This window comes from Strigops habroptila, chromosome 1 (genome assembly GCF_004027225.2).
Source record: "Strigops habroptila isolate Jane chromosome 1, bStrHab1.2.pri, whole genome shotgun sequence".
In the NCBI taxonomy this organism is placed as follows: Eukaryota; Metazoa; Chordata; class Aves; order Psittaciformes; family Psittacidae; genus Strigops; species Strigops habroptila.
The window spans coordinates 71,077,669-71,104,362 of NC_044277.2; the positions used below are offsets into that span (position 1 = coordinate 71,077,669).

A 26,694-nucleotide genomic window follows, 5' to 3' on the forward strand; every position below is an offset into this window, starting at 1 on the left:
CTCCTGCCTTTCGCCAGAGGCGCCGGTGCGGAGCCTGGCACTGCAGCGGGGCAGCCCCGCCGCCGCCTCCCCGCGGCAGGGCGGGCCGGAGGCAGCAGGGCCGCCACCTCCCCTCCCACGGCTCGCACCGCCCGCGGCGGCCCCGGCGCCGTTGCGGGGGGTAACGGCTGCCGAGCGGTCTGAGGAGGCGCTACGGGCTCTGGCGATGTGGCGTGCGGAGCCGGGAAGGGCGCCGGGCTGCAGCCGGGAAACCGCCGCTACCGCCGCCCGCCTCCTGCTGCTGCTGATGCTCGTCCTGCTGCCCGCAGGTACCGTCCCCCGCCGGCGACACCCGGCGCCTTGGGCAGTGGCCGGACGGCGAGGTGGAGCCGCGGGCTGCCCCTTCGCCGCGGGGCCTCGCAGTGGTGGCAGTTCCGGACCCTGCCTCCCGTCCGGCCCTGCCTGGAGCATCGGGTGTGCGTTCTGTAGGTTTTCTCGAGTTCACTCCCTGCCTGTGCTTTTGTCCGTGCCCTCACGCATTTATTTGCACTGTCCTACAAAAGCAGGTGTGTGTGTCACTGCATATGTGGCCCTCTTTGCAGCCTCGTACTTTCGTGTTGCTGTTCCGTAACAGAAGCTGTGCCCTTTAACATCCAGGATTCATCCCGTGGGTCCTGTTTCACCCCTACCAGTTCTCTTCCCATCCACACACACCATATGCACCAGTGGGGTAAAACTTACTTTCCACATGTGAAGGTGTGGGGATGGATGCAGGAAAGCTAAAGGGTTATCTAGGTAATTCCTCTTTGTCCTCAAAAATGATCATCTCTGGGGAAACAGGTGTTTCTTCTTCCAAAGCAGCTGCATGCCTGGGTGGGGGGGTAACACCACAGATGAGTTGCATGGCCAGTGAGTAGCTGGTAACATCAGTACTCAGCTAAGAGAGCTGCACCGCTCTGCTGGGGGCTCTAAGTTAGTTAATAGTTAGGCTCTAAGTTAGAAATACTTCTGTGGTAGGATGCCAAGATGTACATTTCTGGTGTACTAGTGCTGATCTTGTATCCACTGCATGCATAACTGAAGCTGTCAGCTGTCAGCTGTTATTGGCTTGCAAATTCCGGTGACAGCCTCTCAACTTTAAGACTGAGAATAGCCTGAAAAGACAGTCTCTGCTTCCTAGTGGGCTTTGAAATTTGAACATAGGAAATCACTTAGGCTTTCTGATTAGTAGATTAGTATTAAATAATGTAATTTGTACATTAGTGTGCATATTTTCTTATGTGTGCTAGATTTTCTTATTCAATGATCTGGTTATGATTGAGTTTCACCAATCGAGGTCTTCTCCAGGAGGAACATCAGAGGTGCCGAGGTGAAGTTCAAAGTTCTTCTACTCTCTGACAAAACCAGGAAAACCATGTGCAGTATTTCAGTATATATTCACTGAAATGTCTGTCTTTTTGGTTTTAGTAGGGATAAGAGATACTCTCAATTCAAAAAATTCAATTATTTCAATTTTATTGCACTATTGTGTTATTAATATAGTCTGAGTTCAGACTGATGTAAAGAAAAAGAACCTATTTCTTTAAGGATTTTGGTTTTTTGTTGGCTGGGTTTTGTTTGGTTATTTGTTTACTAATGCTTACAGTTTTGGCTTCCCTTAAGTGAAGAATTAAACTTTGAGGACAATGTGGAGCATGGTTCTTAAAATGTCTGAATTACATTTGACTTTTCTGAGCCATCTGGAGGAAGTTTCCATCTTACTGAAAAGGTACATTTTTAATTTTGGCTTGCTGTATGAGAAGGAAAAAAGGTCTCCTTTTCTCCTTTTTGACTTCTTGTTGTGGTTTAGCCCCAGCTGGCAACTAAGTACCATGCAGCCACTTGCCCACCCCCCACCCCCCACACCCCCCGTGAGATGAGAAGGAGAATCGGAAAAAAGGTAAAAACCTGTGGGGTGAGATAAGAACAGTTTTATAATTAAAATGAAGTACAATATAGTGCTAATACTAATGAAAAGGGAAATAACAGAGAAAGAGATGAAACTCAAACTAAAAAAAAAACCCCAAACAATAAACCCAAGTGATGCACAACACAATTGCTCACCACCCGCCGACCAATACCCAGCCTGACCCAAGCAGCAATCCGTCCCTTCTGGACAACTCCCCCCAGTTTATATACTGGGCATGATGTGCTGTGGTATGGAATACCCTTTTGGCTAGTTTGGGTCAGGTGTCCTGTCTGCTTCCTTCCAGCTTCCTGTGCCCCTCCTCACTGGCAGAGCATGAGGCTGAAAAGTCCTTGATAGGAGTAAGCATTACTAAGCAACAACTAAAACATCGGTGTTTTATCAGCATTGTTCTCAGACTGAAGCCGAAACACAGCACTGCACCAGCTAGCAGAAGGAAAATAACTGTTACAGCTGAAACCAGGACACTTATGAGATGTGTTAATGGTGTAATTGTCACAAAGGAAATATGAAGGTCTACTTGAAAAAAAACGCATTTCATATCTTGCAGGTTAAACTTAACTGGGACACGTTAGAAACTGCAGTTTGTTTTCTCCCACATGACTTTTATATGACTAGTAATAGAAATGGTAATATTTCTGCATAGCATTTGCCATCAATAGGCAGCTTAGAAATGCCAGCTGTAATTAAAATACTTGGATACAGAAAAACACTTGACTATTAGCATAATCGAGCAAAAATAACTTAAGTTGCATTGCTATTTATATACACTTGGTGCAGAAATCTCTTTACAAAAATTATCTCAAAACATAATTACTTTGAAAAAACTTTCAGCAACTACCATAACTTAAATAAATCTTTTCCTACCACTTCATGGAACTTTCGTTTCTAAACAAATGAGTTGAAGCTAGGCCAATTGAACATTCAAGTAATACAGTATTTAATTTATTAATAAATGGATTGTTTAATTATTTAAGGCTCATTTTAAACTGTTTCCTGCCACTACAATTTTTAGACCAAACTTAATTTTCTGGTGAATTATTGTGAAGCGATTAATTTTACATCTGTAATGCTTATTTTAAGACTAAGAAATTCAGAATAAAATGCTTTATGAAATAGTAGAGTATACTTGATGTGAGATGTGGGTGAATGACTTTTCCTTTCACCTCAGTGGACGTAGGAATGAATGCTCATGCAGTCAGTGCTCACCTACTCAGGTCGCTCCTTTGCACAGGAATTGGGGAAGGACTGCACTTTACCTGACCAGGGAGTAGGAGGAGGGGTTGTCTGTGCAGGTACAATCCACCTGCTACTTCTGATCTCGAATTGAGACTCTTTGCCCTAGAGGCAGAACCCCTTAGAAATACATGAGCTTAATTGCTTTGCGTTTGGGTAGAATATCTGCCAAGTAGATTTTAAATGCATCAAACAGGGTGTTAGTGTTTTACGCTTAAATTTAACTCACCGCAGGATCTTTGGCCTGTTTCAGTTGTATAAATTAGTAGTAAAGCTGTTGAATTTAACTCCATCAGATGTGAAAGTTGTCCAATGAATCTTCAAGTAGCATAGATACTTTTTACGGCAAACATACCCTTGAATTCCAGTCTTGGGGAATGGGAATGGCTCTTCAGGCAGCTGGGAAGTTTGAATCACTCTGGGCTTGAGGGTGAATCACCCTGAACCGTTCATGTGTCTGATAGTGATGCAAAGCTATTTTTCTTCATCTATGTTCTTCTGCAAAATGAACTGTTGCTCACACCTTGTATTATGCCTGTAAAAAGTACAATGAGGAATCACCCCTATATATTTCTAGTGCATTGAGCTGTTTAAAAAACTTAATTTGGGGAATTAATTCAGGAATCTAATTTATTTTTCTCAAAAATGAGTGGAACAGCTTTTCCCACTGCTTATTAAGTGCAGGTTAGATTGAAGGGATGGAATAATATATTTAATGACTTTAAAATGTAGTTTAAACAGATCACTTATCCTTTATTGGTTCTTTGTTGCTCTTTCTGTGGGACTTAATGACCTTGATATTTTTTTTTAATGAAAAGCATTTTTCTAACCTAATCACATGCACTTTTAAAATTGAGAGTGAGAATAGAAAGATCATTTGTGCTAGAGACTGCTACAGAAAATGCTATTTAAATTCCAGGTGATTAGGAGGAAAGCAGAAGAATTCAAGTAGGAAACCTGGAAGAAAGCTTGAAGAAAAATTTAAAAGGCAGTGTAGAAAGTGAGGGAGGGAATGAGAGTTGGGATTCATATGTGGACAGAAACATTTACTGACTGAAATGACTGCTGTGCAAGTGAATTGTGTATGCACATGAAAGAGCATTTAAGATGACTTTTTCAAAATCCAGCATGCAATGCCACTGAAGATACCAGAAAAGTAATTCCAAAAGTTTTAAAATATCTTTCTTCAGTAACTATGTTGCTTCCACTTTTTCTAGTTCTTTTTAAATAAACAGTTCAAGAGCTCCATCTTTGGGTTTAAGTTATTATTGTAAAAAAAATACTACTTTCCTTTTGCATTGATTTAGTAGTGCTTAAACATCCTATAAGTTATGTATATCTGCTCATACTTTGTCAGTTTGCAGTGCTCAGCTTTTCTAGATGCATTTGTTCAGTTGGCTTCTGATAAACTTTGAATACTTTCTGTATAGGGTTGTTGTTTTCAGTTTTTCTCTCATTAATTTATTTGGTTTTGATGGATTATGTTTTTCCTTTCCAATTATAATACATAAATCAACTCGACAGTTCATAAAATATTTATGAAGTAGGCAGATACTAGTTGCAGGAGGAATTTTAAAACAGGCTGATTTTCAGGTAGGATTTATAATTTGCTGTGAATTAGTATGCTTTTATTAAAATCAAAGCATATGCTGATTTTTTTTGTCAATGGAGAATCTGATCAAATTCTTTTGGGAGCTGAATTTCAGAGAAAAATTAGTTTTGTTTCTGCCAGTGCAGTAGAATTCTAAAAGACTTAACATAAATGTTCCAGTGAGAAATTGTTAATCTATTTTGTTTTTCAATAAAATCCATCCAATTCTTCTAGGAGGTCTTTGGGGAAAATGAAGTTATTTGAAAAATTTTGCTTCTTAAACAAAGTTGTGGAAGTAGTACATAGTGAAGCAATATTGCAAAGTAAATTAAACTGTTAATTATGGAAATCCATCATATATAAAATGGCTTTTATGATTATCTTCTTTCAGTTGTTTTTTGTTTTTCTCAAGCAAGGTTTGATTTCTTCCTCCTTTCTAAGTATTTTAAGCTGTGTACTCTGCTTACATTCTGAAATGACAAGTACAGATAATTCTTTCAATTTACCTTGATTATCTTGTCCTGATAGCTGGAGAGTCTGCATTGCTTCTGTTTTCAGTAACAACACTGTTGAGAAGTACAATTACCATTTGTGTAATACATGGGATGAATTGATGATTTCCCATTATTGCTTAAATCAAGATAAATCAAAACAAAGATGGGACTCGACTCCATCTCTCTCATTGCCCCCAAATGCCTTCATCTATAACAAGTTTACCAGAATATTTACTGTTGCTTTTAGTTTTTTAATATTGAACCTAAATTAGCAACCAGCACCAATCTGGTGCCATGTAATTATTTAGCTCATCTTCATAAAATAATTGCTACTGATGATATGTTCAGTATTTTATTGCTGTCTTTTGTATTCAAGACTTTCTATTCCTTTGTTATTTACTTTGTTTCCCAGATTCCCCAAAAGAATTAGAATCACAGGCATACCTTAACTCCCAGTCACCATGTTCTTTCCAAGCAGGAGGTGGAGACAAAGAACACAAAATGCTGAGAGGTCTGATTGCCCTCGTCATCTTTCTGCTGGCTTCAGTTCCATACCTCTGGAAACTCCTGTAAAAGAAAGTTATAGCTGACCAGTAGTAGAATGCCCACCTGAAAGTTACTTCATTTTTCTTTCAGAAGCCTTGCACATCTTGCAAAGCTTTGCAATCTTTATAAACATATTTGTAATTTCTATTTAAAATAAAATAAATGCAAATGAAAATAGCCATAAAAGACCTTATATTTCATTTCATGAGGAAATTAAGAAAATCATCAGTGTATGCATTCATTGACATCCCGACTGAGGGTATCATAACAATGAAGCTAAGTTTAATCCTCATTTTGGAGAGTGCCTGTTCCCATTTTCCCCGTTATGGACAATCTTAATTTAAAATATGACTGTTCTTTTGTAAAACATGAATATATTTAAAACTAAATCTGAATTTAAGTGCCATTTAGAATAAGGATGCTTTTTCTGGTATCGGGCCTTTACCATTCTTTTTTGTTGCCTTAATGAGAGTCATGCATTGTATAAGACATCAGGCAGATGTTAACCTAATATCCATTGAAGAACAAGTCTATTAATGAATGTAGATTAGCCTAAAGTATTCTGCTTGCTTTTTCAGATGAATTAAATGGTTTAATTAATGTCATTGTTTTATGTTTTGACAGTTCAACCCTCAAAGAGATTTTTAAGAAGTGCAGGGCCAAAACACGACAACTTAAAAATAGTGGGATCTGTCGTATTTCCAGGTATTTTTCTTTAAACATAATTTAACAATTTTTAGTGAGAATATTTGTTTTACCAAGAAAAGGCCCTTCATTATCATACCCCTTGCTGTTAAATTGTTTACAATTCTTTTAAGTGGTTTAATTAATTACAATTCTGTACTGACATATGTATACATAATAGGCCATCCCACAGAATGTATTTCTGTTATTGGTATTTATTTTTTGTAGTAATTTTTATACTTACTCATAATTTTTATGAAACCAAGATAATTATTTTTCTGTAATTGTTATAACAATAACAGTGTTCTGTGCACTCTTCCACCTGGCTGTAGGACTCTTGCTCTGAAATACTGCTTTCTTCCACTGTAGGTATTCCTATTTGGTCTTGTTATGTACACAGAACCTGAAGCTTGAAGTTTATGTTATATTCTACAACAAAATAAGAAGAGTTAAAAATTAATTTCTTGCTAAGTTAAATCAATCTAACTTAAGTATATAATATTAGGACTTTTTTTTCTCATTAAGTAAAATAATTGTTGGAAAATCTGAAACTTAAATTGTAGACTAAGCTGTTTCTTACTGCCATATATTTACTCATGTTTCTTTTTCTCTGGATGCACATTGCTGGCTTGGTTTTGGTAATACTCTTCTCCATGGATTTCTCCATGTGTGTTTTCCAGTAACAGTAGCATAACTAACTAGTAGCATATCCAGAAGTAATATTTCTGTTGTTCTGGGGAAAGCTAAAAGTCAGTATTTTTTTACTTTTTTTTTGGTACAAATTCTTAGACATATAAATTTTTGTTCAAAGGTGAAACAATTCTGGGAAATATTTTTTTTTTTTAACGTTTCTCTTAGTAGTTTATCTTGTAATACTATTTAATGTTAAATAATGGCTCTAAGTGGTCTCAAGATTCATCCTGTTAGTACACTTTTTCTCTCTTGTGATTGTCTGTAAACATGGCTACTACTTAAATGGCACAAGGCAATTTGAAAATTAGAAGACAAGATTAAAATGATTTATCCTAACTCTGTTTTTAAACAATTTGGTATTAATAAAGAATGTTTCCACCTTCTCTGGAATAGACCATCGTGAATATACTGGATTTGGCTCCAGTGTTCTTTTGGGATGGTGGGCAACATCTCTATTTTGTTAGTTTTTTTTTTTTTTTCATGAAAATTTGATTAGATTTAATCCTGCATTTTTAAACCCCTGCAGTTTTAGAATACCTGATGTAAATGTTCTTTTTTTTTTTTTTTCCCCCTGATCACTATCTAAGGTAAATATTTGTATAATGGAGAGAATATGAACAACTAATAAAAATAGCAAAGAACTTTAATTAAAAGAATCAGACTTTATTTTGAAATGCAGAGCAATAAGGTTATACCTGGTAGATATTTTTTTCAGCCATTATTTTCCATCAGATGCCCTTGTGTATCCTATGATACATGCTTACAAAACTGTCATGGAAATTTACAGTGGTAGGACAGAGTTTTCCATCTTCACAGGTTATGATAATAATAACACCATAATTTTGTTACTTTTTATGATGGGTATGTAATTATTCTTTTTTATATTGCTATGAGACAGAACAAAGCAACCTTGAGGAAATAAAAACCAAAAATGTGAAGTGGGAGACATATGCAATGTATACAATTTTGCCTCAATAGCCTACTACTAAAGCCAGTTAGTTAGTAAATTTTGAGAAAAAGTATTAAGGATTTGCAATGGAAGAAGACTAATCATATTGACAATTGCATTAACATGTAGAATTCGTATTGATTTTCATGCTTCAGGGTTAAAAACTGAAACACTACCTGTAAATGACATTACTTTCCATGATATACTATTGTACAATTGAAAATGCATACTTTGCTATTTTCTTCAGTATAAGCTACTGTAAAAAAATGATTATTAGCTGGGATGAACATACCTACTGATCTTAAGACTATCAAATTTCTGAAGTTATTCTTATTTATTAAATGTTATATCTAAGTCTGTATTCTGTTTAAACAACTTCATACTTCAATGTGAATATAAGCGGTTTTTTATTTTTTAACGAAAGCAAACAATCATACCTGAAGAGGAGAGAAAGTTGTGGTAGCACTAGTGCCAGTTGCCGTAATGGGAAAGTGGCAACTTTTTCTGAACATTAATCCATGCCTGTAACAAATAACTTAAACTGTTTTCCACTTGCAGGGAATCTGAAATAATCAATGGTAAGATAAAATATGGTATTTTGCTTATTTGATTCAGTTTAAATTGTTAGTCAGTTTTACCAATCACAGATGTTGTAGTAGCTGTAATGTTTTGTACTAGTTGTAGCTTTTCAGTGGCATGAAGGTAGCCTGATGCAGAGCATGGTATACTAAAGTATGCCTTTACTGAAATATAAATATCTAGCCTCAGACTTCTGAAGAGGATAAATGCTTTGCAGAATGTCAGTAGGAAGGAAAATAAAACAAATCATACACACTGAAATCCTGCATATTATGGAAGTGATTGTGACTACACCAATTGTAGTTTTTATAAACAGTTTCAAGATCTAGAAGCACCTGTATGCCACAAACTGCATGTAAGACATGCATACCTGCTCTACTGTGGGAAAATACAAAGTAAATCCCTACCTTACTCAGTTTGTTTCCTATCTCATTATCCCTGAATTAAACAATAGGAAGCTCACCATTTATTGAGCTGCAACATTAAACCCTTTAAATACATTATGCACTGGCAAAAGGCAGTGCTATTAGCATTGCTAATAGAATGGAAACAGCAACCTTTCAAGTCTGAGTATGACCAACATACTGCAACTTCGCTCTCTCTATGTGCGTGTTGGACTCCAGTTGAGAAAGCAAGCTGCAGAAGTCCATGTTTGTGAGAACCTACTAAGTGACATAATCCATTCAGGAGGATGTTAACAGCACACTGTGGTTCTTGTTTACACGACGAGACAAGCCTAGAACTAGAAAAGAATTCTCTTAATTTTATTTTCTGGAGAAAACAAACCTGATGGTAGAGATAACAGAACAAGTCCCAGAATTAGAACCCCATTCAAGATCATTGTTGAACCACTGTCTTGAAATTTATATAGCTCACTGTTAGGATATCATTGATAAATACTTGATGCTAATGATAATTTTTTTTTCAGTCAAAGTTTATGTCAAGCTGAATCACCACAGTCCACGTATTTTATGTCTGACAAATCATCTGCGAAACTTAGAACTGATTGATCCAATATTCCAGTGGACTGGACCAGGTGGTGGTCTTTCTTCAAGTAAGGATTTATGTTCTTACATGTCCCTTGGCACCTTCTCCCTTTCTTCCCTGCACCTACAAGGAAGCATGAGGGTGGGAATGTAAATGAAGATGTAACTGAGGGTACATTGTGAGTGCTTGTATGTATAATTTACATACATTTAAATATAAATTTACTCTCACTTTTCAGAAAGAAAGGGGTGGGATAACTAAACTAAAACACATCTCCAGGTCTCTGTAGAGAATGGTGCCATCTCTAAAGAGCGTTAGGTGGAGCAGGGCATGATGGATGCAACAGAGGCCGAGGCTGACATTCTTTGCAGCACTGAGAGACAGCTGGAAGCATTTTGCTAGGACAGAATAATAGGATGATGGGCCGTGCGATCTAGCCCAACTCCCTGCTCAGTGGCAGGCTACTGTCTTATATGAAGCTGCTCAGGACCTTGACCACTTGAGTTTGAGGAATGTGTATCCTGGGAGATTTTATGTCTTTTCTGTGCAACCTGTTCATTTTTTTTTCTTATTTTCAATCATAATTTCCCTTGCTGTAACTTGTCATCATTGCTGCTTGTCCTTTTGTGGTGCACTTCTTAAAAAATATGGATTATTCTTCCCTGTATCTCCCCTTGGGTAGTGAAGGACTGTAATTCCTTCCTTAAAATTTTCTAGGATAAAAATTCCAGTTTCTTTTGCCTCTTGTCCTATGCATCAACTCCTTAATCATCTCAGAAAGCTGCCTGTTGACTTGCTCCAATTTGTTACTATCTGTCTTGTACTGAGGAGTCAAAACTGGGCACAGTATTCCAGAGAGGTCAAATGAGTTCCAAGTAGGGAGAAAATAATCACTTTGCAGGGAATCCAAGTTCTTTTTTTGTTTCCTTCCATGTATGTCTCATTTGCCCTTTAGTGTAATTTAATTTTTAAAAAGAACAATAAGCATTGTGATGAATTTATACATCTGTTTAATCTCTTATTCTAGTTTACAGTTTAGGTGATGAATCATTCATCCTTTTACAATGACAGTGTTTCCAAAAACTATTTGCTTTCCTCTTAGTCCGTACTAGTGTCTGTCAGAACTCTGTCTTTGGTCTTATACTTTCCTGTTACACAATCTGAAATACCATTTACACCACAGTGATTCTTCATTCTTAATCCTCTACATGCCAGCCTTCATAGTAGAGCATTTCATATTTATATGATATCTAACACAACCCTGTGGTTTTTGCTCTGAATCTGATAGCAGACTTCATCCTCAGAATTTTTATCATTCTTTGCCTCGAAGTGCTGTAGGTGGTTTTGCTTGTACTTAAGCCTATGTTGTTTTACATGCAACTGCTAATCTCCCTTGGTATGGATATATTCTGGTTAGCTGAGTGTCCTGCATTGTAACATGTATTTTGATGCCCAGTCTGTGATGCATGACAGACACAATTTCAGGTATATTGTCGTGTTTAAGTACTGAGTGTAATCTGATTAGACAGGAGACAATCTACTGATTCACAATCAACAAAAATTGCCTGTTGCACCCCTCTGGCTTCTGTTTACTCAAACTGCAGTTTCAACAGTGTAGAACAAAAAAACGTGGAGACCTCAGACTTCTAGCTGACAGGTTTAAATCTGTTTGGGCAGATTGCTTCAGTAGTACCTGAAGTTGCTATGCCAACCTTGGTTAAGTAGCAAAAAACGCTATGGTGTCAGGGGTTCTTGGCTCTGTGGCAACTTCAGGTATACTAGGATCAGCAGCAGGTGGGCAAAAGTTTAGGTAAGAGAAGAAAACTTGTGTTTGTCTGACATAACTTTCTATAGGGATGAGAGAGGTTTTAGAAAAATTATTTTTTAAAAGCGGTAATGAGAGGACTGCAGCTTCAGCCACCAGAGTTTTGGATAAATACCACAAAGTTATTATAGTCTCCTAGGGCTGTTGTCACTTTTTTTTTTTTTCACTCAAAGAAAGTATAAATAGACAAAAAGCTATTTAAAGTTTTTAGCTCCTGAAATGTTTGCTATATAAAAGAATTTTATCACTTGGCCTCCATTTAGGATGGGTGTATCTGTAATGGATAAATACTGTCTGGGTTTTGGTGTGACTAGTTAGTCTTCTAATAGCTATTGTAGCAAATCTTCACAACAGTGGGAAATTAGGTTTCATAAACCTTGCTTGATACATTATCTACTACTTTTTCAGTGTGGTTGTAGGAAAGAAAAGAAGCATTTCAGTGCAAACGTAGAATTGTGAATTGTGTTTTAGGAAAGACTAATAAAATACTGCTTCTTGGAATGCTTCAAAATAAATGCAAATATTTAAGTATAAAGAGTGTAGGAGGAGAGCCTATCTATCTTTCATTGTACTATCTGTCATAGTAGAAAAATCAGATTCTCTTTCAGGCACATCAGCCTTTGACACACACAGCTATGTACACCAAACATCAGCACTACAGTAAAAGCTCACAAAGAGCAGTAAACACTTTTCTTTCTGTAGCCATTAAAAACCAGTTCTGTTCTTCGAACAAGCAGCTTTGTTCAGAGAGTTCCAGTTCACTTACGTGTGGTTGAAAGAGTAATGAAAAATTAAATACTGCACAAAATGTAATTTAAAATCATTATAACTTCAAAATTAGCAAGTCATTTTTCTTCACTTAGCAGAGAGACTCTTTTACTAAGATCTGGAAATTGAACTTTGAAATTTTTAAACAGCTGTTGGGCTGGTTGAGAATAAGAGGTTTTCAAAATATATTTTAAGTGGAGGAAAAAACCTTCAAAATAATTGCTTATGTTCTGGATCTTAAAGTTTTACTGCATAAAACAGCAATTTTGATGATGTTCTGAACTGCTAAGTAGAACAGAAAAGAGAAAGCGTTTTGATCTTTATTTCCAAATGCAAACATTGAAATTGGCCTATTCTAGTTTGGACCTAGGAATTTGGATTTACAGGAAAGTTACTGCTTTTCATACACTCTGACACCTATTATATGTGTACAAGGAATATTTGTGTTTGAAGATTGTGACTATCCTTTCACAGGGCTGAAAAAAGTGTGCACTATAGTTCTGTAGAACAAAGCAACTGACAAATTAAATACCTGCACCCAGCCTCTCAACTGCAAGCTTAACCCCAGATATTCTAAAACCTGCTATTGGTATATCAAACAGTTTTTCTGTGGACAGGCAAGGAAAGAGAATCAGATGAAATATGAAGCTTCTTTTAATAGGTGTGTATATCTGTATACTCATGCTATCCTTATAACTGATATTTGACTTATATGTGTTTCTTGAGAGACTGGTAGCATCCTGTCTGGTCTACAAAACAGAGTGTGTTTCATTCCTGAAAAGCTTTTCAGGTGAACTCAAGTTTATTATATAGGGTATTAGCTTTTGTTTCTGTATGTCTATAATTAATTGCTGAATTTACCTATTTGGACATTCTCAGATATTGCATATTTAAATTTGAACATGCTCATTTTTTTTTAATCTGGAGATTAGAATTTAGGATCTGGATTGATAGCTGTTTCTGAACGCCTGAAAAATCTGTTTTTGAAAAGCCCATTGGCCTGATTCTCCCGCCATTTACTTTTGTGCTTAACATACAATTTCAAAATACAGAAGTTGCTCTACTGTAAAACTGGTTTGATTGGGTGGAAGATGGGGAGCAACTTTATTTTTTTGCACTGAAAGAACTGGAAGCAGTATCAATCTGTTGGATTGAAGTTTAGTAAACAGAGAAACTAAAATGTAGGAACACTTAGTTTCAAATATAATTATACAAGGGCATGGAAACTAACGGGATTTAGTCTTCATAACATAATTCTCACAGGAATAGCTCTATTTTGCATCATTCTAATTCCTGAAGATCCTGGAAAATGGTCTAGCTTCCTTTCTTAGCATAAATTAAAAAGAACTTATTTTCTGTTTTAAGTTATTCTGGTTTTCGCTGACTCCAGAGAACCTTTGAACTTGATCACATTGCTTTTTGTCCATCACACATGTAAAATGCCTCCTGTGGAATAGAGGCATATTAAATCATATAATGTAATTTACATCACAAAATGTGATGTGAAATCCTAGTCACCTGTCTTATTGAACCTGCTTTAAAGGAATAACATCGAAAAAATGTTAGATTTAAGAAAAGGTTGAATAGCTTAATTACTTTCAAAATTTTGTTTTATGGCTAACAGTCTGTTTTGTGACCCAGACTCATCTGAGAAGGTGGTATTCATTCAGATGATCCCATGGAGCAAGGCATTTTAAATGTGGTTTCTTTTATAAGACTAGGGGGAAAAAAAACCCCAAACCAGCAACATAACAGGCTCTTGATTACATGATCCAAAAGGACATTCTTTACACACAGACATACCATAAAAGTAATTAATGGTTATGATGTAAAAATTGTGATCTTTTCTGGTATATGAAGCAGTCATTGTTCAAGGTAGGATAAAATTCTGTAATAAAGATCTCTGACTCAGTCCATCAGAGGAACACTTTTCTATTTTTGCTGAAATTATTTGTGACCAGATCTCTTCACTGGATTTCCAAGCTTTGTCTTTTGCAGACTTCTTGTCATCTTTGCAGTTCAGTAATGCATTTTATAAATATAGCAAAACTGTCTGTGATTTATCTTAAAGGTGTTCCAGCTATCCAGTGAACTAACAGTGGTGGTGTTTTTGGCCTGCACAGGGCAGCTGCATATGCCAAAGATGAGAACTATAGTTCTTAAATCTATGTATTCCAGCACACAGTAGCAAATGACATCCTAGTTTATAGACTTAGCATCCTGAGTAGGTCATCGTCAGATTAAAAACCTCTTCATCATCCGAAAAATGGAAGACACTGTGCCATGAACGTGAGAGCCTAGGCTGATACAGAATCCCAAACCATTCTTGTCAAAGAATTTGCTCTTTCAGTCTTTTTAATAGTACTCTTTTTTTTTTTTTACCAGCATTTGAATTTATTTTTTTTTAAACAGTGATATATATGAAAAAATTAATTAAAAGCTTAAATCATCTATTGAGCAACAAAGTTGTCCTTTGTTGTCAACAAGTTTGTTTGTCCTTGTTTGTCCAAAGTTGTCAACACCCTCCTGCCAAGTATGTTAAAAGATACACTTCAATCAGGTTATTTTTTTCCAGTATCTTTTTTAAAATTACATACCAGGAGAATCACTGTGCCTCTACAGTAACATGTTAGTTTGAATAGAAGTGTGGCTTTGAAGTGAATTGCTTGATTGTACCCACTTACCATGTTTTGTTTGGATCATGGTCTTCTGTTTGAGTGCACAAACTGGATCCATTTTGGGTGAAGCTAATTGTAAACGTTTTCTTTGAGAAATAATGTGTGCTCAATCTGTAAAACCAGATTAGGACTGGTCTGAAGTAAATGCCGTAAAATGTATGTGGTATAAATCTCATGTCCTTAGCACTGATTTTTTTCAGTTTGAAAATACACTGCTCTTGCACCACAGAAATTGACTAAGCTTCCATTGTCTACATAAAAGTTCTAAAGTATTTAGGATGTTAAAAAGATTGGGGGGGCATCTGAAAATGGAAACAAAAATTTATTCTCAATATTTTATCAAAGTGAGTATTCTACCTTGAAGCCTATTAGAATCAACTCTAATCTAGTGGTTCCCAAGGTTTTCTTTGACAGCAAGATGGGCTGCATATTACTATTTGAGAAACTCATTATCTGTATTACTACTGCCTGAGGACTTTTCAAGTCAGGAAAGGACTCATCAACTGTCATCATTTAACTCACATGCAGGCTACATGGCTCATTATCAGTGCCCAAATCTGACCTTAAGCAGTGCTTTTCTTTCTCTTTAAAAACTTAGTTAAAAAGAGCCATGATCACGATTTGCCCTGTGAAGTAGGATCCTACTTCACCTCTGCCTTGAACTAAGGCATTGCGTTAAGACTTTGGCCACTGTAATAGTGCTTATCTTTCTGTACAGAAGGATTATTTTACAATCTTCAACATACATGATTCTCATTTGGCATATACATATAATTCTTTTTGGAAGGTCTGTCATACAGTATTTGCTTAACTTGAACTTCCTGTCTTGCCTACTGTGAAGTTTACTGCATGTTAACACCACCAGCAGCTAATTCATGAGGCAGTTCCTGAAGACTGAAAGGTTAGTCATCAGTTTGACTATATAGAGGTATAAAAAAAGATTATATGCCCACTTTGTCCTTTTTTTCTGTGAGCTTTTTGCCCTTGGAAGTAGTTATTGGAGAGAGCAATAGATGCCTAAGATCAAACAAAAACAGGTTTCCAGGACGGCTTTGCCAACCCAGTGCTTAAAAACACAGGAGCAATAAGGCATGTTTGAGTAATGCTGAACTGAGTGACACCCAATCAGCTTCAATTCCTGAGTCCTGCGCCTTCAGCTGAATCCATATTAGTGTTTTGTGCACAGCTTAACATTAAATAGCCATTTTGATTCTTACTTTCTATATTTTTTCATGATGACAACTAAATTTATTTCATTATTGTGTTTACTAGAAAATAGCAGTGTGCAAATATCACCATCAGGAACTTTAATATTGAGACGCTTCAATCAGAGTGGAGTTTACACTTGTTCCATTGTTTATAAACTAACAGCAATGCAACCTGTTGAACACCTCATAATAAAATACCTTATTTATGGTAAGTTATGAATCCATGTAAGTGTGTTGTTGCTTTGGAAAAATTTAATTTTTTAAAATGTGTGTTCCTATTTTTAAATAAGTAGCTTTATTTAGAATTTAATTTTCAGACATTCTGTTTCTCTGGGAAATTGTTTTTAATATTAGTTTCTACCAGGCAGTTCACTTAATGTCATTTACAGAGCCTTAAATGAAGCTCAGTGGCTGACTGAGAAACTGATGAATACAGTTCTTTTTTAAAAAGAAACATAAAACATAATGAAATGTAACAAATTGTATAGGCAGTAATCCTTAATAACATTAAAATAGTATAATTTTAAACTGAATTATTTTTTATGAGATTAATTTTGGCACAGCCATATGGTTTTATTTCACACATGTTAATGCCTTAATTATTACCTGCTTGTGCTTTGTAAGTACATATCATTTAATAGTGTAATATTTGTAGCTTATTCTTTCCTGTTCTGATTACATTTCCTTCTGTCAGCAGATAAAAAGTCTTTGATAAAGTGAAAGATTGTAAAGGCAATGTCACCTATTCACTACGAGCTCTCCTTTTCTTCTTTAAAGGATATTCTATTCTTGTGGAGATGCGGGCAAGAGCTTCTCTTGCCTTCAGCAAGAACTATGTCTGATCTTGAATTTAAAATGCGAATCACTGCTCATTTAGAAACATGGCAGAGCACAATAACTTAAATTAACCTCTGATGTAAATTAATTTTACTTTGGCACAGTAACCTTCATACAGAATAGCCCTGGCTTTTAGCAGCTACCTTGCTTGACAGAACTGGAAAGGAAGAAGTTTCATTGAAACAGTTTTAATGGAAAAGGTTACAGTTTTCAGTAATGCAGACTTATATCCTTATTAATAAGGATCAAATCTGAATGTTAGCATACAAAATTCAAGTTTTATGCATATCTATATATATATAAAGGAATATGCAGCAGCAAGGGAAAGGAAATGGGAGAGTCAAAAGCAAGGTGTAGGATCTAATAAGCTGTCTTAATTGGGTACCGTGTTTTGGATTTTTTGTTGCTTCTTTTAGCTGGATTGGTTTCTATTCCTTTGTTCTTTCTTCCCTGCCACCCTCATTTCTGTGATTATACCCACGCCATGACCCCTGTTCTTCATTCTTTTACTCTTATTTTCTATTAAACATTGTGCTCTGTTGATTTTCAGCTTTGGGCAAGTAGAGTGGTTATCATGAAATAACTAGAAACATGCGTTTTATGGCGTATTATGATATTTGTAAAAGATGTCCAGGTGTGCATTTAGCTTTGCAGTAAAGGTGGAATAGCTTGTGCTCACAGGGAAGGAATTCCTGTTCATTGTACTAGTGCATTTTCTATTGATGTCTAGGGAAGAGGATTGAGTTTTTAAGCCCTTTAAAATAATTTGTGATAACTGACTAAAAAATATTTGACATACCACTATAACTGGCCATAATGTGTAAGATTAAATACTGTGCTACATACTGAAGGGTATTTAGTATGCTTCTTAACCTTACCACTCATAGTCCTGATCCTTTTACTGTAATCTCTTGTTGGTTTAAAAATTAACAAAGAAAATCAATAAAGACACTTACCTGTCGATATCAATAAGAATGTTGACTTGTAAAAATCTCTTAAGTGTTTCCAGTTGGCCCAGCATACAATATTTTATTATTAAAAATTTTCTGGGGGTGCAAAATAGGCTTTGTTTATAAATTAAGTATTGAAATTAACTTTTTCCCCAAATACACAAATTGCTTTTTTTCTTTTTACTTCATAAATGTTCCTTATCATCTTCCACATTCTTTTCCTGCAGCTTATTCTGATCCTAAAAATTACTATGAGTTCACAGCCCGGTATCACACAGCCCCCTGCAACAGTTCTGAGAACGCTCATTTTGAGCAAGCATTGCTTCAGATACTAAGCAAACTTGTTGCTGAACTTTCCTGTGAGGTTACATTAATTAAGTCAGAATGCCATCATGTAAAAATGCAGAGAGGAGGTCTACAGAATGAAAACTTCTTTACATTTTCAGGTAAAGATCTGCCTTGCTTTTAAAGTAAATAATACAATTCCTTGCCATTAGAATTTACAAATAAATGGCAGTTCCCATAAAAGATTTAAGTATACTGAAATTGAGACATAGACATGTAGTATCTGTGAAGACAAGCTCTGTGATTTCTTTAAAACATTGCAAATTAGACATCTAAAATATTTTAAAAAGTCCTAAATACTTGCATCAGAACCAACTAGAGTCTTAAATCAGTTAATTAAAGAAATAGCTGTTGATTTCATTGACTTTGTTCTTCTATAAACAGATTATGTTTTGTTACAGTTACTTCCTTAGACAGAGAAAACCACAGACTGTGTCAGCAAAGAGATTGTGATGCATTTTATAGACTAACCAAGGTACAGTAGCTTACATAATACAGGAACTACCATAAGCTATTCTCACAATAAAGTATAATAACATAAGAAATGAATCATCTTTTGTTTAGAAAATTAATAAATCAATATAAGAGTTTTAGTGGATGTAAAATTTTTATCAGTTAAAATTGCTAGTACATCTAGTACTGATGTTGATAAGGCAGATTACGCTATCAGATTTAAAGGCAGTATATTAAGAGTATAAAAAGTGGCAAGACAATTGGGGAAACTTTGAATATGTGCTGTCTTACAAAAATCAAATGTTGTTTTGCAATGGGAGTGCCTTTCCATGACTTCAAAGTGATTTTATTATTAATCTGGCAGAATTTTAGCTGTTTGAAGGTATTTGGCTTTTACAGTAGAGAACCAGAAGCCAGAGTCTTGCTTATTAGGTTAACCGACAATTTAGAGTTTCTTAAATGGGGAGAGGAGAAAAGCAAGGGAAATACAGGACGAATATGAAGGTATATCAGGTATGCAAATTATGCTTTGGGATTCCAGCAGAGGGGTGAGGGAGTCTAAAACAACATCGAACTCATTAAGCAGCTTCCATCCTGTCCACTGTAAAAACCCCTAAATTTGTGGGGAAAGCTCATGATCAAAGTCCATCTTTTTCACACAGACAAAGAGGATCAAATTAAGAAAGCATGAATAAATTTGGTTTTGTGAATTTGTGTGTATGCTGAACCCTGACAGTGTATTAAAGTTTGTTCTTTTTTTTCTTTAGCTTTACATATATATATATATACACACACACACACTTACTCCCTTCATTTGTATGCAAATGAAGCACTGTCTGGAAATGAAGCATTAATACTTTTTACTGTTAAGACTTTGTCAGATTGCTAATGGGTCTATGTTTTTGTTATATTTTATAGTTAGAAGTCACATTTTAAAATTTAACTACAATGACTTAGAATCTTTAATATTCCAGTGGATAGTGGAAGACACTTCATAAAAAATTATCTGAGATTCCAGAGAAAATAAAGGATTTTTAAAAATAAAACATTGCCTTTGGCTAGGGAGATGGAATAGATGAGATGGAATAGAGGTCCCTTGTATCCTAACGCTTCTGTGATTCTGTGCTGCTGGTTCTGCACTGATTGAAAGGAATGCTTTTCCTATCTAGGACTGTATTTGTGCCAAGCTTTCTGAGTAAAGGAATTAGTTTTCCATGATTATATTTGATTGATATGATAGTAATAATCCCCTTATTTAACTTGGCTTCAGAAGAAGTTTGGCATTTTCTTTTTGTTGAGCAGAAATTGCTAACAAAGATGGAAAGTATGTCTAATATATAAGTGCACCTAAATTACAGTACCTATGTAGATGGGAAAGCTGCACTTCTCTTGATGTTGAACTCAGATGTCTAATACAGGCAAAATTGCCATGGATTAGCTTTTAAAATTCTATTTATATAATCCTGAACACTTTCAAAGACATTGCATTAACTGATCAAGATTTATCTAAATTAAGCCCAACATATTCAAAAGTATCAGACTGTCCTATTTCCATTTAGCTACAATCAAAAGATATAGTGGTACATCCTTTAAAACTCACTCTCACATTCTTTTGTCTTTTCTTGTATTCTGACCTCTTTCCATCAAAGAATCTGATTGTTTGTTTAAATTTAGGCAAAACACCTTATAGAGAGATTTTTTAAGCAACAAGTGGAAATTATCAGGAAAAGTTCTGAACTGTTGCTGCCTAAAATATACTACATTGAAGGTACTCTGCAAATGGTATGGGTTGATCGCTGCTACCCGGGGTATGGAATGAATGCTCAAATGCACCCAGAATGTCCTGAGTGTTGTGGTAAGTGACAATTTATTGTACAAAGTATTAAATACTGTTACAGTGGTTTTTGCTCTGATGGAACTCAGTACTTTGCTACATAACTTTGTAAAAATGTTATGACTTAATATAACAGGCTGTGTTCCTGTCAAGTCTGTCAAGATAACCTGTACTAGATCAGGTTAGCACTTGGGTATAACTTTCTTAAGACTTTGTTGATTTAGATTTTAAGATAGACCTGCAGTTTCTGTGGATTGATTTAAATTAAAATAAATCGGATTAGTTTCAGACCTCTAGATAGCAGTGGGGCTTTCTGGAATTAGCATAGAAATCTATAATCTGACATGGTATCTTTCAAGTGTTTTTTTATGGTGAGATAAGGCAATTATTTTTGTTCTTAAATTTATAAAAGGGGACATAATGCATAATAACGCAATGCCTTTATCTAATTACATGCTACACTCCAGATCTGTTTAGCATAATAGTTATCTGCTGTGCACCTCCACCTTCTGCACTAGACAGAAACACTATATAGTCCTATACTAGTGTCAAGATCCCTCTTAAGCTGGGATCATAACAGACACCGCTTTAGCAGATACAGGGGCAAGCTTTCACATCTGAGGTACCCAATAATCTGAAACAGTCAGTGCTGAATCTTGACTGATTACTAGTTCTCATAGTTGAGGATGGCATTCTCTTAGCATGCTCAAACATACACTCTTTTCCTTAGTTGACCTCTTTGTAGAATTAGTAATTTCTTTTCCCAGAATCCAAAACACCATATCATAGGCAGTAAAACGGAAACAGTCCTCTGCTTATCATTCTACCTCAAGGCAAGATATGAGCTTCAGTTACTTCTGACAGATGTATCCTGCATAATCTTTAAAACCTCAGAAGACTACATAGACTCCCAAGGAAATAAAACTTAGTACTGCATATCCTCACCATTGTAAAGCTTTTTTCTAAGATATTTATGCGATTTCACTTTATGTAGTTCATACCTTGTTCTGTCTTCTTGTTCTCTCTCAGTGAATCTGGAAACAAGTCCGTTAATTATCTTCGAAATAGCTTTCGTATATCTTAGAAGAGTCTGACCATCCGTTGGTTTTTTTTTTTTTTTTTTCTGGTATTGTCTTTGTTGAACTAAACCACTTCAAGTTCTGTCTTTTTGGTTGTGTTTGACTGACCTTGGTTCAGCCTGATTACTGTCCACTCTAACTTCCCTACATTTGTTTTCAATGCCTCAAACATGACGCAGTAGTTCTAAGAGGACCATGCTAACATGAGAGAATTAGTTGTGATTTGCTAAAATCCCTAGATCTGTTACTTAAATAGCAAATAAAATCTTTTCCCCCGTATCTCTGTTAGTGGGAGAGTTTGCAGTTTTTCCAAAACATGCAGTTACTCATAGAAATATTTTGATAAACACATTTACATTGAAGTACAGCAGAGTTCAATTTCCTGCGTTATGCAATAGTTTCCCTCATAGTTGCAGAAAACAGGTTCTGTAAACCAGTTAAAACAATTTTAAGGCCCTTTTTAGAACTGTTTGAGAGTTTTGGTCTCTTTAGCTACCCTTGTTTTGTAGTTAGAAGATCAAGCTTTTGGTCTAAATTAATTCATAGAAAGTTCATACTCGTTTGCCCTAATGGGGAGAATGCCCTTTAGCTTAAGTAGATTTTGGTTTTTTTGTCTCCTATTTTATAATCAGAACAAGCCAAGTAATTTCTATTTGCTTTTGTAAGAGCTTTCATTCAATAAACCTGTATGTCACACGCCTTATTTTGAATTTAACATGGTATTTCATATGAGCTCTTAGCAGTGCCTTTGACATCATTAGTGCTTTTCTTTTGGTCCTAAGAACCTCTCTCTCACATGATGTAACAGTACCCTGCTTCTCCTTCCCATTGACTGGGCTTACAGTCCTCTTTAATCAAACAAATATAAAGACCTTTCTAATCCTTTTATTTCTTCCTGCCTATTTAAATCTCGTCCTTATTCACAGCTTCTCCTAGTTTTGTTGTCAGCATAGTTCATTGGGACTTCTTCTGATTATCTTGTTAGTAGAAATATTTAGTAAAATGTGTCTTAAGACTGTCTCATGAGTTATCCCTTTAGCCATTTCTCTCCAACTCTTTTTTTAAGCAACATTTGGTACTCTTTTTAAATTTCCTTCTAATCATAGTCTTCTGTAGTTTATTACATTTGTATGTGCTGCCATATTAGCCACTTTAAAATTAATTACATGTTGTCTTACAATGAAGATAAACATCAAATTGTATTACTTTCTGCTTACTTGTATGTGTTTCAGTGTTTACTCCTGAAATCTTTACACAGTATATAAGAATCATCAGCTGTTCTATGGTTTCTGGGATTCTTTTTTCCTTTTCTGCAAAAATTATAGTATATTTCTCACCAGTCATAGGTTAGCACCAGTCATAGGGTATCACCGCAGATACATTGAAAACCTCAGATTATCATCTGTGTTACCCTTTCACAGGCCAATTCTATTTTGGAACATGGTACCAGATGTTACTCAGACTTTCTCCTTTGAGGTACATTAAACTATGAACAGTGTTACTGTTTCTAGTCTCCAGGTCTTGATAAGGCTATGACAGAATTAAAGAGGTTACAGACTAGGCCCAAGAACATGGAGAAATAAAATAGTACGCATATCCTCTGCAAGTTTCATAAACAAACCTACTCTATTTTTACTTCTTATCCAGCAAAATAGCTAGATATTCAGTTACACCTGTTCTCTTTCCTCTATAATTTTTAGAATAACTAGTTTTATGTAGTCTTCTGGTAGTTCTGGTTCCTCCATGCTGTTGTGCAGTGCTCTGTGAGCAGTGCATCATTTATTTCACACTACCATCACACAATTCGTGCACTAAACATAACCCTTTCACTTACTACATCACCTCCCAATCTAAATCTCCTGTATCAGAGCTTCATTCATTTTCTTCTCCATGCTTCAGTCTCATGTTCCTTTGTATCATAGTATATCATCATCTGTTTTTCCACCCTCTGCTTTTATATTAAAATGGCATTAAATATTGAGCTATTGCCTCAGCTTCTACTCCCATTTTGTAGTCTAAATCTCTTTCTGAATTAGTCAATCAAACATGTTAACCTGATTAGTCACTGTGCATCTATCTTGAGAAAATCTTTTTGCCAGAAGACACTGATGGTAAAACATATGAAAATTTTGTTCATTAGGTACCACATAAGCCTCAGGCACAACTCTTTACTGTGTGAGTTTGTAGAGGCAATGACTTAAAGAGTCACTGCTGATTAATAATCATTGCTGATTAATAATTCCATTCTGCCCCTGTAAAAGCAGTCTTGAATAAACAGAATTGATGAGTACAAACATCTTAGAAATTATTTTACATGATTTTATCATAATGCTAATGTTGTTCTGCTTTTAAAGCCCTATTTTATGTTAAATAAAGCACATTATTCCAGGATAAGCTAATTAAATATTTTGGTAACAGCCACATGAGGTATGATCAACCATTACATTTTACTTAATGTAGGCAATTGAGTCACTTTCATGTCATCAAAACTTCTAAGTACAATTTTTCTGCTTTATAAATCTATTATTCTGGTTAAGTTTTTTGGGGTTTTTTTTATCAGATGCAGCTGTGAGATTAATACAGTACAAATTGTCATATGTTTCTTAGGGCTGCTGTGGAGACAGAATTTGATATCATACCCTGTACTAGCTTTATGACATATTCTTTGTCCTGTATTATTATTCTGCAGAGCTTGACTTCCGTGGTATTTTTAGTAGATTAGATACTGAATAGTCAGTTCTAATTTGGTTTTCTTCAGTTGTTTCTCACAGCATGGTGATTATTTATATTACTGAAATACAGTAACTTGAAAGCTCAAAAGGAAATATGTTTTTTAAGAGAATATTGAAATAGTCCTAAAAATCAGAAGAGAGTGCAAAATACTAGTTAGCTTATAGGATACAAGGACAAATTAAGATGACACTCATATCAGTTTGTGAGGTGTCAAGTGGCAAGTATATAATATACACTGTAAAGCTGGAATATTTCACTAAGATGTTTATACTTTCAAAGTGAATTTATACCAATAGGAGTTTTCCATTAGTGAAAAGGTTGAAACAAGTTAAGTTTACCAGTTAAAGAAACCTTCTAGCAGCTGGCTAAATTAGCTACAAGTCCCTACTTTAGATTCCTTTCTCTTTTTCATGCTTTCTGCTAGGTAGCAAACAGATGACACGTGAGAAACTTTTTATCCCATTGTAAGTCTAACTTTCTCCATTTAAATAAACTGAAAATTCTGAAGGACCACAAGTGTGCCTATATTCTTCAAGAAAAAGAGGAGAATTATTCCTCTGGTACCCAAGATGTTTGATTTTCCAGACTGGGCCCCTCGCTACAAGAAAGACACTGAGGTGCTGGAGCAGCTCCACAGAAGGGCAACAAAACTGTGAAGGGTCTGGAGCACAAGTCTCGTGAGGAATGGCTGAGGGAAGTGGCGTGTTTAGTCTGGAGAAGAGAAGGCTCAGGGGGAACCTTATCACTCTCTAAACCATCTGAAAGGCGGTTGTAGTGAGGTGGGGGTCAGTCTCTTCTCCCAAATAACAAGCGATAGGACAAGAGGTAACAGTCTCAAGTTGTGTCAGGGGAGGTTTAGACTGGATATTAGGAACAATTTCTTCACAGAGAGGGTGATCAGGTATTGGAACAGGCTGCCCAGGGAAGTGATGGAATCACCATCCCTGGAAGTGTTAAAAAAACGTGTAGATGAGGCCCCCAGTGACATGGTTTAGTGGTGGTCTTGGCAGTCCTGGGGTAATGGTTAGACTTGATGATCTTAAAGGTATTTTCCAACCTAGTTGATGATTCTATGATTCTATGAAAATGCCTTTAGTTACATCTATTTGTAAAGCTCTCTCTTTCCCATAAAGCCACCTTGGTCTGCCTATAGTAATGTACAAAAAAAGCAAGGTTTTGATGTCATCTGCAGAAGACTCCTTCTCTTTCACTTTCATAAGACCTCTAAAACCCTTTTCAGCCAATAGCAGTGGCAAAAAATGCCAGGCCAAGCTAGTAACAGCCACTGGGGATCAAGTGAATCCTGCCAGCCCCAACAAATGAAGATAAACCAAACCCAAATACTGAAAATCCTACTGAAGGTTTGTGCAATAGTGACTAAGAAGTCATTATTAAGCCAGACAAACCCCAATAACCAGGTAAGCGTTGACTCTGCAAAAGGAAGGAAGCTCTTAATTACCTTTGCATAGTGAATACTAATGCCATTAATTAAAAATAAATCCTAAAGAAAGGCTACTATTGGCCAAGAGAAGTATGATACAGGATAGTCATAACCAGATAGCTCAAATTCTGCTTTTTTCTGCCAAAAGCATAATGGTGAGTTAGTCTTTTGTGATGAAGTCATTCTGCAGATCACTGTACACATGTCAATAAATGGCATGATCCAACAAGAAAAGATGTTTCATCCAGAACACTTGTTCTGCATCATACACTGATTTTGGGTTTGATACTTTATTTTTGCACTACTTCTTAATAATTATGAGAGCTTACATTTCAGCTTTATTTTGTCTTGTATTACTTATACAAGCAGCTATAGCAGTTTGTTTAAAACACTGTTGACTATAGGCCATATTAAAATGTAATTGATGGACATATCCCCTGTAAGTAGATGGAGTGGAAAGTGATGAAAAGAAAAACATGGTGTAATAAACAGATGCTGTGTAAAATATATAACATTTTTTCATCATCAACTAGCAGAACGCTGGAAAAAAACTGATCTTTTTTCAAATAGATGAAGATGCATTCTAAACATTTCAAAGGTAAATATTTTGTAATTATCTTTAAACTCCACATTTTTTCCTTGTTTTTCTTGTCCATAGTTGTATGCAGCCCAGGATCATACAATCCTAGTAATGGAAATCACTGTCTTCAGTGTGACAGAAGTTTGATATATGGAGCAACAAAGTGCTAATGGATTTACACTCTTGCAATAGCTTTTATGTATTTTAATGTGGTAATATTAATAAATATTTTTAAAATATGTACAGTTTGGTTTGGTTA

At 35.7% G+C, this 26,694-nt stretch overlaps 1 protein-coding gene across 1 annotated transcript; it reads left to right on the forward strand.

Moving 5' to 3' along the window:
- Window positions 1-27: 27 nt before the first annotated feature.
- On the forward strand, window positions 28-26,674 carry ZPBP (zona pellucida binding protein). The gene is made up of 8 exons (XM_030489704.1): window positions 28-308; window positions 6,437-6,517; window positions 9,646-9,771; window positions 16,248-16,391; window positions 18,198-18,416; window positions 18,717-18,790; window positions 20,443-20,623; window positions 26,514-26,674. The coding sequence occupies exons 1-8, from the start codon at window positions 206-208 to the stop codon at window positions 26,603-26,605; spliced, it is 1,020 nt and encodes a 339-aa protein (XP_030345564.1). The 5' UTR covers window positions 28-205; the 3' UTR covers window positions 26,606-26,674.
- Window positions 26,675-26,694: the final 20 nt, after the last annotated feature.